This window comes from Erpetoichthys calabaricus, assembly GCF_900747795.2.
Source record: "Erpetoichthys calabaricus chromosome 1 unlocalized genomic scaffold, fErpCal1.3 SUPER_1_unloc_7, whole genome shotgun sequence".
Classification (NCBI taxonomy): Eukaryota; Metazoa; Chordata; class Cladistia; order Polypteriformes; family Polypteridae; genus Erpetoichthys; species Erpetoichthys calabaricus.
The window spans coordinates 266,807-281,740 of NW_026261598.1; the positions used below are offsets into that span (position 1 = coordinate 266,807).

The following is a 14,934-nucleotide window of genomic DNA, read 5'->3' on the forward strand; positions in this document are numbered from 1 at the left end:
GACACTGATTTAATAGAACTTGGTCAAGCTGTGATATTACCATCTTCCTTCACTGGAGAACCTCGCTATATGCACGAGCGTACACAAGACGCAATGACATACGTACGTCATTATTGCCGCCTGACTTATTCATCACATTTACTTGCAATCCTAAATGGCCTGACATCACTGAAATTCTCCTTCCACGTCAAAAACTTCATGATCGCCATGACCTTATCAGTCGTGTATTTCATCTCAAGATTCGCAAAATGATAGACTTGCTCATGAAGAGTAACATTTTCGGCTGTACAAATTGCTACATGTACACCATAGAGTGGCAAAAGCGAGGTATTCCCCATGCACACATTCTATTGTGGCTAAAAGATAGGATTAAACCAGTTCTCATCGATCAAGTCATCCGTGCGGATATTCCTGATCCACAGACTGACCCTGCCCTCCACAAAATAGTAAAATCCACCATGATTCACGGCCCATGTGGACCTCATAATATCAACTCACCCTGCATGATCAACGGAATATGCAGTAAGAAGTACCCGCGTCCCTTCATCTCAGAAACTCAGACCGGAGAAGATGGTTACCCTCGGTACCACCGGCGCGCACCTGCTGATGGAGGTCATACAATTAACATCAAAGGAGTAGATATCGACAACAGATGGGTGGTCCCTAATAGTCCTGTGCTGTCCCGCTTCTTCAATGCTCACATCAATGTCGAATTTTTCAATTCAGTAAAATCGATCAAATACATCTGCAAGTATGTTAACAAGGGAAGTGACCAGGCAGTATTTACAATACAAAATCAAAATGACGAAGTATCTCGATACGAAGCTGGTCGTTACATTAGTAGCTCTGAAGCAGCCTGGCGCATTTTCTGTTTTACCATTCACGAAGGTTACCCTCTGGTCGTTCATCTTGCTGTGCATCTTGAGAACGGACAAAGAATTTATTTCACAGAAGACAATGTTGCCGATAAAGTACACAATCCACCACAGACAACCCTTTTAGCGTTCTTTGACCTTTGCAACCACAATGATTTTGCAAAACAACTTCATTATAATGAAATTCCATCATATTATGTGTGGGCAAACAACATGTTTTGTCGGAGGAAACAGGGGAACACTGTACCAGGACATTTGGGAGTGAAAATAGATAATGTGCTTGGACGGGTCTACACTTTGCACCCGAATAACTCTGAATTCTACCATCTTCAACTGCGGCTCAACGAAATCACAGGTCCCACGTCCTTCAAATCTCTCAGAACAGTTGATGGTGTCCTACATCCAACCACTGATGCTCTGTGTAAGAAAGGACAGAGCCGACTATACTTGCTTAGAAGGCTGGCGTCCTTCAACATCTGCAATAAGATGCTGCAGATGTTCTATCAGACGGTTGTGGTGAGTGCACTCTTCTACGTGGTTGTGTGCTGGAGAGGCAGCATAAAGAATAGGGACGCCTCACGCCTGGACAAACTGGTGAGGAAGGCAGGCTCTATTGTAGGCATGGAGCTGGACAGTTTGGCATCTGTGGCAGAGCAACGGGCGCTGAGCAGGCTCCTATCAATTATGGAGAATCCACTGCATCCACTGAACAGTGTCATCTCCAGTCAGAGGAGCAGCTTCAGCGACAGACTGCTGTCACTGTCCTGCTCCACTAACAGACTGAGGAGATCGTTTCTCCCCCATACTATGCGACTCTTCAATTCCACCCGGGGGGGTAAACGTTAACATTATTCAAAGTTATTGTATTATCTGTATACCTGCATTGTTATCACTCTTTAATTTAATATTTTCTTTATCAGTATGCTGTTGGCCTGCAGGGCACTTGGTTTTTTACAGGACAATATCAACTGGGATGAGAGTCTACAGGAAGCTGCTCTGTCTCGGTCACCTCATAAGATCCTTGAACTCTTTGCTGTCATACTGGTTTTCTGCCGAATAGAAAACCCCTTAAAAATATGGGAAAAACATAAAGACAGCACAGCAGAAGATGTTAGGAGACAGACTGAAAGAGATCATATACGAGCAGAAGTCCACCAGTGGTTACATTTGATCTATAACAAGTGTCTACAGGTGCTTGAAAACTACGTGATTGCTATTGGAGGTCAATCTCTTCATCATTACGGTTTGCCTTCACCTTTCAGAGAACTAGCAGAAGTTACGTCAAATCCCGAGAACTTGAAAAAGACGTCTTTCAACACCACACAATTGGTCGATATAGTCACAAATAATGAGCTGTTGCTAAATAGTGACCAAAAGACAGTTTATGAGCAAGTTATGACTATCGTTGTCTCGGCCACTGGCACGGTGTTTTTCCTTGATGCTCCAGGAGGAACTGGTAAGACATTCCTCATAAACCTTCTCCTTGCGAAAATCCAAGCGGAAGGTAATATTGGCACAGCTGTGGCTTCTTCTGGCATTGCTGCAACTCTTCTTGAGGGTGGCAGTACTGCACATTCAGCTTTCAAGCTGCCTCTGAACCGCAGCCATACTGAATTCCCCATGTCTAACATATCAAACCAGAGCAACATGGCTGAAGTGCTTCGACATTGTCAGCTTATTGTCTGGGATGAATGCACTATGGCACACAGAGGAGGTGTTGAGGCTTTAGAAAGGACCCTCCAAGACATCCGAAACACCAACAAACTTATGGGAGGCTTGACAGTGTTGCTGACTGGAGACCCTACCAGTCGTGCCCAGAGGAACACGCGCTAACGAAGTTAAAGCATCTCTGGAGTCTTCATACCTATGGCCACAAATCAATGTTGTTACCTTAAGAATAAACATGAGGGTTCATTTGAAAGGCGACAAAAAAGCCGGGGAGTTCCCTGCTCTTCTGATGAGTATAGGTTATGGCACCTTCATACAAGAAAATTATAAAATAAATATTCCTACAAATCTCTGTCTCCTCGTGAATACCTTACAAAGCCTTCTTCAAAATGTTTACCCCAATCTATGAAATCTCCATGAAAACGACGTGTCATGGTTGAGGGAGAGAGCTATCCTGACACCAAGAAATTACATGACTATGACTATAAACCACATTTTACTTCAAGAACTACATTCACAACCGAAAACATATCAGTCTGTGGATTCAGTTGTAGAAGTGGAAGATGCGGTGCACTATCTGGTAGAGTTTCTCCACACTCTGAATCCTCCAGGCACTCCTGAGCATAATCTAATTTTGAAGGTTGGGGCACCAATAATGTTACTGAGAAACTTACAGCCACCGAAACTTTGTAATGGCACGAGACTTCAGGTCACATGCCTGCAAAAGAACCTAATTGAGGCAACTATTTTTACTGGCGGTGGCTCAGTGGAGAGAGTTTTTATTCCTCGCATCCCCGTTATACCCTCTGATCTCCCATTTCAATTCAAACGCCTACAATTTCCAGTAAGGCTCTGCTTCACAATGACAATTAATAAGTCTCAGGGACAGACTGTACAAAAGGTTGACATTGATTTGAGGCAAGATTGCTTTTCACATGGCCAACTGTATGTTGCATGTTCAAGAGTAAGCTCAGCGCACAGCTTGGTCATATTACAACCGGAGGGGCGAACTGACAATGTGGTATACAAAGAGATCCTTAACAAATAATTATTGGTATATTTTCCCTCAGTTTAAAAAGGTTTATTTTTCTTCTTAATAAAAATTTTAAGGCAGTACTTCGCTGCTGCGAAGCGCGGGTATTTTGCTAGTATACTATAATTGAATGCCCCCTGGGTTGAGTAAATTCGGGATACCACGAATTATTTAAAAAATTATCGGAAAAATAACACCACTGCTAACGGATTCCACCTCAGACGTCCATCGCCCGTAGCAGACAAGGTTTGTCATATCAGTTATTGGGCACAAAGTAGGATCAACACCTGGACAGGGCACCAGTCCATCACAGGGTGAACACAGAAACACAACCACAAACACACACACACACACACGGGTCTACTTCAATGACACCAAGTCCCATAACCTTCATGTTCTTTGACTGTGTAAGAAAACCAAGCAGAGAACACGGGAGCTCCACACAGAGAGCACTAGGCTTGAACCGTCATCTCCATGCTGCAAGGCACCAGTACTGGCACTGTGTCACCAACGACAGACAGAATAAGTGAAATAAACAGTAAGGAAATTATAATAACTCATAAAACACAGTGGTATCATGACAAATTAGTAAAGAGTAATAATTAAAAAAAATAGCAAAAAACATAAAGTAGATAATAATTATTAAGGATAATGCATATACAGTACATGTAAAGAAATAATAAACCAAAAAGAATACAATATAAACAATCATAAATATTTTTTAAATAATGAAGAAGAGCACAGTTACATCACAACAAAAACTTCCAGATAAATGTAGCAATACATACAAACATATATAATGAAAAAATTATGAAGTATACATGTAAACATAACAGACAGTTCTACGTATTGTCACACATGTGTGCCCACCTGGAGATGACCTTCCTGTCTCTGTGAGGTAAGTGATACCACTCTGAGACGAGAGGGGGCGCTCACACTGACTGTCTCTCCTTATCCACCTGCAGCTCTGAGAAGAAACCAAATGAGGGGAACTGACTCAGCCGCAGTGCCCAGAGCTGCACCTGTCCTTCTGGGTGGGACTCTTGAAAAGCTGTAGACCCCCAGAGGATGGAGTCTGCTGTTGGACCCAGAAACTCAACATGGAGAAAGTGCCATTGTGTTGATACAACTGCAAAGAAAATTTGTCTATTGGGCTGAAAAGGTGTGTTTTATTGGGGCCATCACATCCAGTTTTATTTCGTTTTGTTTTATTTCATTAAATGGGGACACCCAAATGGTGCCCCGACATTACGAAGCAACTTGTGCAGGTCTGTCCTCCAGTCACCATATCAGCAGACCAATATTGTCTGTTTGGATGATGTGTATTGTCCTTAATTATGTCCATTATATATGTTTACCACTACGTTTATCTATCACTTCATAGAAAGTTTAATATAACTTTATTTTTGACCTATTTTTAGTTTTCTTCATTATCATGTTAAAAGTGTTTTCTTTCTTTTTGTTTATTTCTTTATATTTCTATGTATTTCGCTTTGCCAATTAATGTCTGCTATATATACAGGTGGAATGACTATGAAAATAATGAAGTTTAAGCTAATCAACATCTTGCCTGAAGAAGGGGCCTGAGTTGCCTCGAAAGCTTGCATATTGTAATCTTTTTAGTTAGTCAATAAAAGGGGTCATTTTGCTTGGCTTTTCTCTACATTCGCTCTTCCTCCCAATATAACCTTCTCAGGCTCCTTTTATCCCACTGGGCACAGGTTCTCTGCGAAACAACCTGCATAATGTTAAAAGAGCTGAGGTGACTCTGGCTGCATGTAACAAACAATCAGCTCATCTCATCACTACACATAAGAGCTGCCACGCCCATCAGCCTGACACACCATTTTAAATTAAAAACTCTTAATGCCAAATACCCTATAATGAACATTACCAAAGCAATCAAAAGGAAGGGGAGGGCTTTCTTAAAATCAGGAATCACATTGTGTTCAAGGCACTTCAATCCCACTAATGACTGAGTCCCCAACTATCACAACCTCTCTCTTTCCAGGAACTGTTATTGAGGTGGTCCATTGGGGATCCTCATGCCTGTCTACCACCTAAGAATCTGCAAGGCCCTGAAAACAATTTCACACTTCCAGTTCTGGGGTTGATGCTCCCAGACAGTGTGCACTTTTTGTCTTGCACCTTGTGACTGTGACCCACATTTCTCTAATTCTCTAGTCTGGAGTCTCCTCCAGCGTCACCTAGTACACACTATATCTCTAAAAGACACATGGGCCAGGTCCACCAATTCTCCACAACAACACAGGCCAGCCAACTCCTCCTCCAGTTCAGTCACCCTGAGCTTGAAGTGCTTGGTCAGCTGGCTTCTCCTGCAGATGTAGCCATCATAGAAGACTACAGGCTGCTCCAACCCGTCCTCTAATAAGTTCCATATCTAACAGGGGTTGCACTGCACTGGCCTCATTATTAAATTTGACGGTGGATTACTAATTTATTTTTTTTTTTACTTTTCTCTTAACTTTGTGCTCCTTTTATTACTTACTTACAAGCTCCCAACTCACACTATTTGTATTCCTTTGTATTTCATTGTATTAAATTGTCCTTAAACTGTTGCCCTCTTAACTGCTCTACCTTCTTGACTGCTAAGAACTGTTCAATCTAGAGAAACACACTTACTGAATATCCACTGCTGGTTCATTTCTTATTGTCTTGTCTACTCTTACAACCACTTGTGTCTGATAGATGTCTTAATGAAACTCGTCTGTCAGCTGAGCTCTTGGCGACACAAGTTGGAATGCAAATAACAAGAACAAGTAAAAGTAACTTTTCCAAATGCTCCCCCAAACTCTCAGCACTTTTTACTTCTGTGCAGGCGAGTGAAAGGCATAAATAAACCTTTTTACAGGGAAAAAAAAACTTTAAAAATGCCTGCATGGCTCCTTAGTGGAAACCAAAACACCAAGTTTTTAGGATCAAAATGTATTTTTAATTAACTCTCACACCTCAGAGCACAAATTTTTCAGCCGCTTCTCTTCCATTTTCAAGGATGACATCAGTATGTCTCAGTCTCAATATTACATCTAGTCCAATTGTAATGTAATGTCATGTAACAACACATGTCTGTGGTACAGAGCTGACTACATTGTGAAATTCAATGTCCTTTCTACTGGCGGGACAACAGAACATACTGTAAGTGACACTGACGGGACCTCCAGATCTTGAGAGTCCAAAAAGCTCAAAATTAGCAGTTGGCTTTTTGAGTTCCCTAACCACTTTTCATTCATTCTCAGGTATTACTTTTGGTAAATTTCAGACACATTTTGACAATAGTGTCAAGGGATGAGGAGTGAAATGATTTGAACAATTGAATTCCAAGTGTAGAAGAAGAATGTTCTCCTCAGCACCATGTATTTTGTGTGTTTAGTAAATTAGAATTTTTATAATAACTATTTTGTAACTTGCCAGTGAGAGACGCTTTGGCTTATGAACTAACAAAAATATGTTATTCCAGGTTTCAGGAGAAATAGTGTCCAGATGAATAAAATGTAAGCTGTTTCTTGTTTTTCCCTTTCTCAGAGTGAATGTTTCAGGGACAAGGTCACAAGGCTGCAGAAAGTACATGTGGTTTATGCAAAGGCGTCTCTCCTGTGCTTAGCTTCCAAAACACAGATAATGCTTAGCTCAACAGACATATTGTTTAACTTTACTGTTTTGATAAGGATGTTCTTTCTGTCTTATTAATCATGAGATGCTGAAGTATAAAAAACCCCTCCTGGCTTTTGATCAGGGTTCAATTGAGCTTTGCGGCAATAAGTTATGCTCTTTTGAATCTCTACTTACTGCGACTCCGAATGAATAAATAAAGTGAATTGAGAAAATATTATCTGTCTGCTTTCCAGTGTGCCTTTTTCGTCCACACAAGCAAATCTCAATGTTTCACTTATAACAAATAAAAATAATAAATTGTGTTTTGCTCTCAGTTAAATTCACTCCATTCACACAAGAAATACTTTTAGTCCAACTGGTGACCTTCTCTTTCATTAATTCTGAATGTTTCTGCCTGTTATTTACTTTTTAATTAAAAGTCTCTAAAAAAATGAAAAAGTCTGCATATCCTCAGCTAGGTGATTGCTTGTGGTTGAGAGGGTTGTTGTTTAATCAACGACTTTCCATGTTCTGAGTTTACTGAGAATACCTAGTAATGTGCACAATGGGATGTTTTTGTGGTGGGTGTTGAGGGACAAGTATTAATGTGTCAAAGAATTGGAGATTCACCAACCTGGGTAATGTATGCAAATACTATGACAAACCAAATTAACATTTAAAATAACTCTGCTTTTTAAGAAATCTGGAAATGCATTTTATGATATCTTAAATAGATTTCAAGATATCTTGAAGTAATATGCTGTGTATTTTGAGATATCTGAAATGCATTTCAAGATATGTGTAGGAATGTGACACAGCGTAGCACTGTTCCCACTCAGTATGGAGACCAGGGTTCATGTCTGGGGTCTTCCCTGTATGCAGTTTGTATGCTCTTCTTGTGTCTGTGTAGGTTTCCTTCGGGTGCTCTGGTTCTCACCAACAGTCCAAAGATGTGCATGTTAGGTACATTGGTGACACTAAATTGGCTTGTGTGTGTGGTTGAGGTGGGTGGTGTTAACCCTGAAATGGACTGGCATCCTGTTCATGGTTTATTCCTGCTTTGTGCCCTGTGCAAGCTGACATAGGCTCCAGCACCCCTATCTCAAATGCAATTCAAGATATCTTAAAATGCAATTTACTTTATATCATATCTAAAAGTCATTCTGAGATATCTTAAAATAAATTCTTTAACATTCTAAGATATCTGTAATAAAATTTAAGATATCTCGCAAGCCTTTCAAGATATCCAAAATACAGTTTTAAATATCTCAAAATAACTCCTTGTGCATTTCAAGATATCTCAAGCTCCTTTCTTGTAAAATTTCTTATTCTTTTAATGGGACTTCCTGTCTATTTTAATATGGCAGGCCAAAATAACATTTAGTGATATCTCAAAATACATTTCAGATATCTTAAAATGCAATTTACTTTTTAAGATGTCTAAAACTCATCTTGAGATATCTTGAAATACATTTCTTAACATTTTAAAATATCTGTAATAAAATTTGGGATATCTGAATTGAATTTCAAGATATCTCAAATACATTTTCAGAAATCTCTAAATAATTTCCTGGGTATTTCATGACATCTCAAAACCCTTTCAAGAAAACTCAAAATTGCTTCCTGCAAAATGTCTTATTCTTTCAAAGGGACATCCTTTCTATTTTAAGATATTTCAAAATGCATCTGAGATATCTTGAAATGCACAGGAAATTATACATCTGAAAATGTGTTTCAGATATTTTGAAAGGCGCAGGATGTCATTTGGAGATATCTTGAAATGTATTTCAGATATCTGAAAGTGGACAGGATGCTGTTTCAAGTTATCCGTAAATTTATTTCAGGTGTCTTAAGTTGTATTGTAGATATCTGAAAATGCTATTGAGATATTTGGAAACAATTTAATGTCTTTTTAAAGATATCTCAAATAATCTCAATTATATCTTGAAATGCATTCTAAGATTTCTCAAGTGGAGCAGAGACCCAATTTAAGATGTCATGAAATGGATTTGAGATATCTAAAAATGTATTTTACATAACTCAAACAACAGTGAATTTCAAGATTTCTCAAATGCTTTTTAATTTATCTTAATTATATTTTCAGATATCTTAAAATAACTTCCTGTGCAATCTGTGATATCTCAAATACAACTGGAGATATCTTAACATAGACAGGAAGTCCTAGTGAATGAATAATAGGAGGTGATTTGAAGATCTTTAAATGCATTTCAGATATCTTGAAATAGATGCTGTTGTGATGTGAAATTTTGCATACAAGTTAATAAATATTTTTTATGTCTTTATTTGTAACTGAGACAAAGCAATGGAATATTAGTGTTACATTATTGGTAATAACAGCAATGGTTTGATGGTTTAAGAACCCATTCCCCCCCTTTTAGGAATTTTACGACAGGTTTGGGTGAAGTGCCTCAAACAAGTTTAGTGAGTGTTTCTCTGCTGAAGTCTCTCAGTCAACCCCACAGGAAAGCCAGGCTGCCTAACTGCCAAGTTTCACAGGGGCAGGTGTGACAGTGTTCTGTGCCCCATTGGTCTGAAGTGTGGCTGTTTGGAACTGGATTGTATCAAAAGCCTTTAAGTACCATGACGCCCTACTGGCTGTAGGGTGTGGACAGAGAATCTATAAATTTGTTTTCTTTACCCCTCATTCTCTCTCTCTTACAAATATCTGATGAAAGAGCATCTCACACCATGAACTGAAACGGACAACACAATGAAGAGCACAGCTCAGCAGCCATATTGAGACAGGGATGCGGCCTGTTCTGAAGATGTCTGACCACAAATGAGGACTTAACTAGAGACACTTACTGTAACTAACAAGTCTGTGTGCCACCTGAAACTACACAACACCATTTATCAGGTTGTATGGTTGCCAGTATTCACGTGTACTTCGCTTATTGTTATTATTTATGAATATTACCAATAATCCATTATTTAAAGTGTAATTTAACTCCTGCTTGTCTTTTACTACACCTAATTGCCTGAGGTTATACTTGTAGAAGGCAAGGTGGTGAGAAATTATATGGTACAATACTTTATAAACAGGGGTAAGTCTGTGAGATTTGAGGCATTCTAAAAAAGGCTACATATTAATAATAGAAAAAGGGAAAGTAGAGTAAAATATCACTCTACCAAGACAAAACAGACAAATTTCCATATATCTTTAATTCACTGTGAGATATCTAAAATGGGCAGCACGGTGGTGCAGTGGTAGCGCTGCTGCCTCACAGTTAGGAGACCTGGGTTTGCTTCCCAGGTCCTCCCTGCATGGAGTTTGCATGTTCTCCCCGTGTCTGCGAGGGTTTCCTCCGGGTGCTCCGGTGTCCTCCCACAGTCCAAAGGCATGTAGGTTAGGTGCATTGGCGATCCTAAATTGTCCCTAGTGTGTGCTTGGTGTGTGTGTGCTTGTGCCCTGTGGTGGACTGGCGCCCTGCCCGGGGTTTGTTCCTGCCTTGTTTGCTGTGTTGGCTGGGATTGGCTCCAGCAGAACCCCGTGACCCTGTGTTAGGATATAGCGGGTTGGATGATGACTGACTGACTTACTGACTGACTGATATCTAAAATGCACTTCCAGATATCTCTAAATGTTCATTTGGCCCACCATATGTAAAGTTATTTTAAGATATCTTGAAATTTACTTTTATTTGAAAGACCTAAAACACATTTTTAGAAATGTCAAATTCATTTCATGATATCTTTAAATGGGTCTCTACTTCACTTGACATATCTTAGAATTTATTTCAAGATATCTCAAAAGCAACTTGCGATAGCTTTAACAAGACATTAACTTAGCAAGTATCGGAATAGCATTTTCACCTGTCTACAATACAAATTAAGACATGTGAAATACATTTCAAGATATCTTATAATAGACAGGATGTCACTTTGAAAGAACAGGCAGTTTTACAGAAAGTGATTTTGAGATAGCTTGAAATCGCGTCATCACATTACAATCACTATATCCTTTTCTTCATGACTTAATGGATAGGAAATGTCATTAAAGTGCAGTCACTTGGTGTCACTTTGTCCTGAGTCACCCCTAATGTGGTGTAGCAGAAGTGAACAGCAGCTTTGTGAATGTCCGGTGGTCTTTTTTATCTTCCATTGGACTGGTCCAGCTGGACTGTCAGGTGGGTTGAGCAACTTTACATTTTCTTTTTGTTGTGGGTTACTAGTTGTCACTTGTCACATAGCCATATGCACAGAATTGTCCCCAAGCTTGTCTCAGCTCTTCCTCTTATCCTCTCTCCTGCTTTTCTCCAAGCTGTGCTGGGCCTTTTTCTAGTCATCCCAGTTGTTTGTCTTGGCCCAGTCGCCTGAGGTGAGGCTTGAACCCAAGTTTGTCCTTGTTGTACTTAGCAGTTGTTTTGTGCAAATGTCCACTTGTCTGTTTTAAAGATCTTGAAATATGTTGACTTAAAGCCATCCTGTGACTCCTCTGTGGCCTCTCTGATCCCCGTGCTCTTAACTGGCTTGTGATGGCCTTGGTGGCCTGCAGCTGTCACACTCACATGAAACTGAGACGTCAATAGTCAAGTCTGAGGAAGAGCCGAGCAATAAGGACACAAACGAGCAAAAGGAGTAAGTGCTTAATGGTTTGACAATACAACAAAATGAAGTGTTCAAAACCTAAATAAAGTGAAGTGCTTCTTCAGTGAATAAGTTAACAAATAAATAAATTACTGCAGTGGGCTGGCACCCTGCCCGGGGTTTGTTCCTGCCTTGCGCCCTGTGCTGACTGGGATTGGCTCCAGCAGACCCTCGTGACCCTGTAGTTAGGATATAGCGGGTTGGATGATGGATGGATGGATGGATAAACATAATAATTTTCCCCAATAAAAATAGTCTTCATTAGTGGATGTTAAAATCACAGTTAACAATCAATAAATAATCCATAGATTAAAACGAGGCAGGTTTTGACCTTACCCCTTGAGCGCCATGTGCTCACTCCTCTCACGGCCACTTCTCGACCACTTGCCTCTGCTCCAGTGAATCAGCTCAGCTGCATTTCTGCATTTATTTTATTCCTCATTTATCCTCCATCTCCATCATTTTATTTCTTTCCTGTTCAGTTTTGTTCTTGACTATCCTGCTCAGCTCATTTTAAACTCACTGGGGTGCAGGTGTCTAACTCCACACCCCAGAACACTAATGAGGACACTGGCTGAACCACACGTGTCTGCAGGTGTAAAGTGCGCTCCGCCAATTCACCACCAACACTCCAGCGCTGCTCTGCTCCCCCACACTACCACATCCACCTACGCTCCTCTGAGTCCACCATTTTAACTTAATAACCTGCACAGAGCCACTGACCCCTGATGTGTGTCACCACACAGCTTTGTATTTAGTAGTAAAGAGAATCACACAGTGACCACAGTGACCAGTGGGGCACAGGACTAGTGTGACAGGTGACCTTAGTGACGTCAAATTATTCACATCTCCAGTCGACTGTTTGATTGTCTGCTGGCATTGACTGAGTGAAATGACAAAAGAAGGATTTGTGAGGCAGAGGGTTTGGACCTGTGATGACATCAGTGAAGACCATGTGTGTATAAAAATATCAGAAGAGGCGCTATATACTGGATTATTGAGAAAGTCATGTGACAGCCTACACTGATCATGTGGTGAGATTCTTGTTTTAATGTCCCACAAGAGACACAAGTGTGAGTTACAAACACAAGAGGGCGCCACTCCTCACAATGGAGTTTCTCACTGACACGCCCACTGAGGTCACCTTCCCAGAATCCTCTCAGTGTCTCTGACGTCTACTGCACATGATGTGTGTGTCCACCTGTCGGTCACTAAGCCCACTGACAGATATATGTCGATGTCCTGTGTAGACCTGGGGGTTATGTCTTGTAGAATGATGTCGGCCTGTTCAGTCCACTTGGCTATAATGGCAGTCACTTCCTGTGTCTCCCACCTTACTGTCCACACTGCCTTCAGTCCTAATCCTCTCCTCCCTGTCACCTTCTCTTTCTGTGTATGGCTGGCTGGTCATTTCTACTGCTGCTGTCCACCTTTCCTCCTGTTCCTCTGTCTGTCCTCCTCTCTCTCCTTCTACTTGTACTCTGCCTTGTCCTCCACTTTTATTTGTCCATTTCTTCATTCTGTTCATCTCCTTCTCTCGTCTCTCCTTATCTTTGCTATTCTATTCTCCTTGTCCTTATCTGTCATTTCAGTCCAGCTCTAGCTGTCCACTCCTCTTTGTCTTCTGTCACTTTAGTCATCTCTTCTCCTCACACTGACTGTGTTTCTCCTCCTTATTCTATTTTAGTGATTTTTAACAAATTTTAGTGAGGACGTCAGAGGAGTGTAAGGAGGAAAAGTGACAATGGAGGACAGGAACAAGTACGAGATTAAAATAAAGAATGGACAGCGTGGGCTTGTGGGACAAGAAATAAAACAACAGTCTGGACAGAGAGGATGAGGAGAGTGACCAGTGTGGTGGAGGGGCTCAGGGTCACAATGCTGTCTTTATGAATTGAATTATTAAAAGGAAATCTGTGGTTGTGTCACCTCACGTCCATCTGTCTGTCCATAAGGGACACTACAATCTGTCCTGATTAAACACAGCGTTTGTGTTGTGAGAGTGGAAAAGTCAGAGCGATAATGTGACAAGAAATAAAATTCATGAGATACACACACACACACACACACTTGTTGTTCACTTACTTCAGTTTCTCTAATTTGCAGTTTTCACTCCTCAGCCCCTCACACAGCTGATCCACTCCTGAGTCCTCCATGTTGTTGTTGAAGCTCAGGTTCAGTTCAGTCAGTTGCGAGTGTGGAGAAGAAAGAGCTGAGGAGAGAGCTGAGCAACATCTGGAGGTGAGACCACAAAGAGTCAGGCTGTGGAGAAGAAGAGAGAGAAGTGAGGACATGAGGAGAGACAGACAGACAGACAGAAGGACAAACAACACAAAGGTTCAATGGCCACTTATTTTCTGACTTTTCCTTGAAGTGCAGTGTGAACGCGAGACCACTGCCATTCTTATAAAGTAAGGCGCTATATACCTGACAGGGTCTCCTGCCTTCACGCTGGACTGATTGGTGCCAAGTCTTTCAGACTGACATGTGGACATCAACACTGGATAAGAACATCACAGACTTGAGACTGACAGCGTCCTGCACTCATGTGACCAGATGGACTTGTCACAGGTGACCACGGGGTGACAATGACAAACTGGAATTCTTGTCTGTCATTTACCACTCAGGACTGGCAGCTCTAGTGGTGACCAGCAGCAGGGACATTATACTCAAATTATATAATGCACTAGTGAGACCACATCTGGAGTTCTGTGTGCAGTTCTGGTCACCTCAGTACAAGAAAGACATAACAGCACTTGAAGCTGTGCAGAGGAGAACAACCAAGTGCATCATGGGACTGAAGGACATGTCCTACTGTGACAGACTTAAACCTGCTTATTCTGAGCAGAGAAGACTTCTTTGTGGGGACCTCAACCAGGTATTTAAAATCCTCAAAAGCATTGATAAAGGAGATCTAGCAGAATTCTTTCAGCTGAAGGGTGAATCACATACTTGAGGACAGCAGTGGAAATTAAGCTGAAGCGCGTTTAAGACCTGAAGCCAAGAAGAACTTCAATATGCAAAGAGTTGTGTGACTCTGAACAAACTACCAAGACATGAAGATGAAGCAGAAACCTTGATGTCCTTTAAGAAGAATCTGGATGAGACATTTGGACAGCTTAGCTATTAACTAAACAA

The 14,934-nt window shown here is 40.9% G+C and overlaps 1 protein-coding gene and 1 long non-coding RNA gene across 9 annotated transcripts in view; one reads left to right on the plus strand and one right to left on the minus strand.

The window, feature by feature from the left end:
- Positions 1 to 14,934, minus strand: part of LOC114644341 (NACHT, LRR and PYD domains-containing protein 3-like) — a 99,399-nt gene that overhangs the window by 49,385 nt on the left and 35,080 nt on the right. For 4 of the 7 annotated variants that reach the window (XM_051921948.1, XM_051921944.1, XM_051921943.1 and 1 more), the window contains one exon: positions 13,882 to 14,058. The exons of the other annotated variants lie outside the window; for them this stretch is intronic. In XM_051921948.1, coding sequence (XP_051777908.1) covers positions 13,882 to 14,058 — 177 coding nt within the window. The remainder of the gene's footprint in view (positions 1 to 13,881; positions 14,059 to 14,934) is intronic. 7 annotated transcript variants of the gene reach the window in all.
- LOC127526437 (uncharacterized) overlaps positions 1 to 14,934 on the plus strand; it is a 55,760-nt gene that overhangs the window by 36,140 nt on the left and 4,686 nt on the right. The window contains exon 2 of one of the 2 annotated variants that reach the window (XR_007933985.1): positions 13,808 to 13,970. This is a non-coding gene — a long non-coding RNA (uncharacterized LOC127526437). The remainder of the gene's footprint in view (positions 1 to 13,807; positions 13,971 to 14,934) is intronic. The other variant, XR_007933984.1, reaches the window with a different exon arrangement.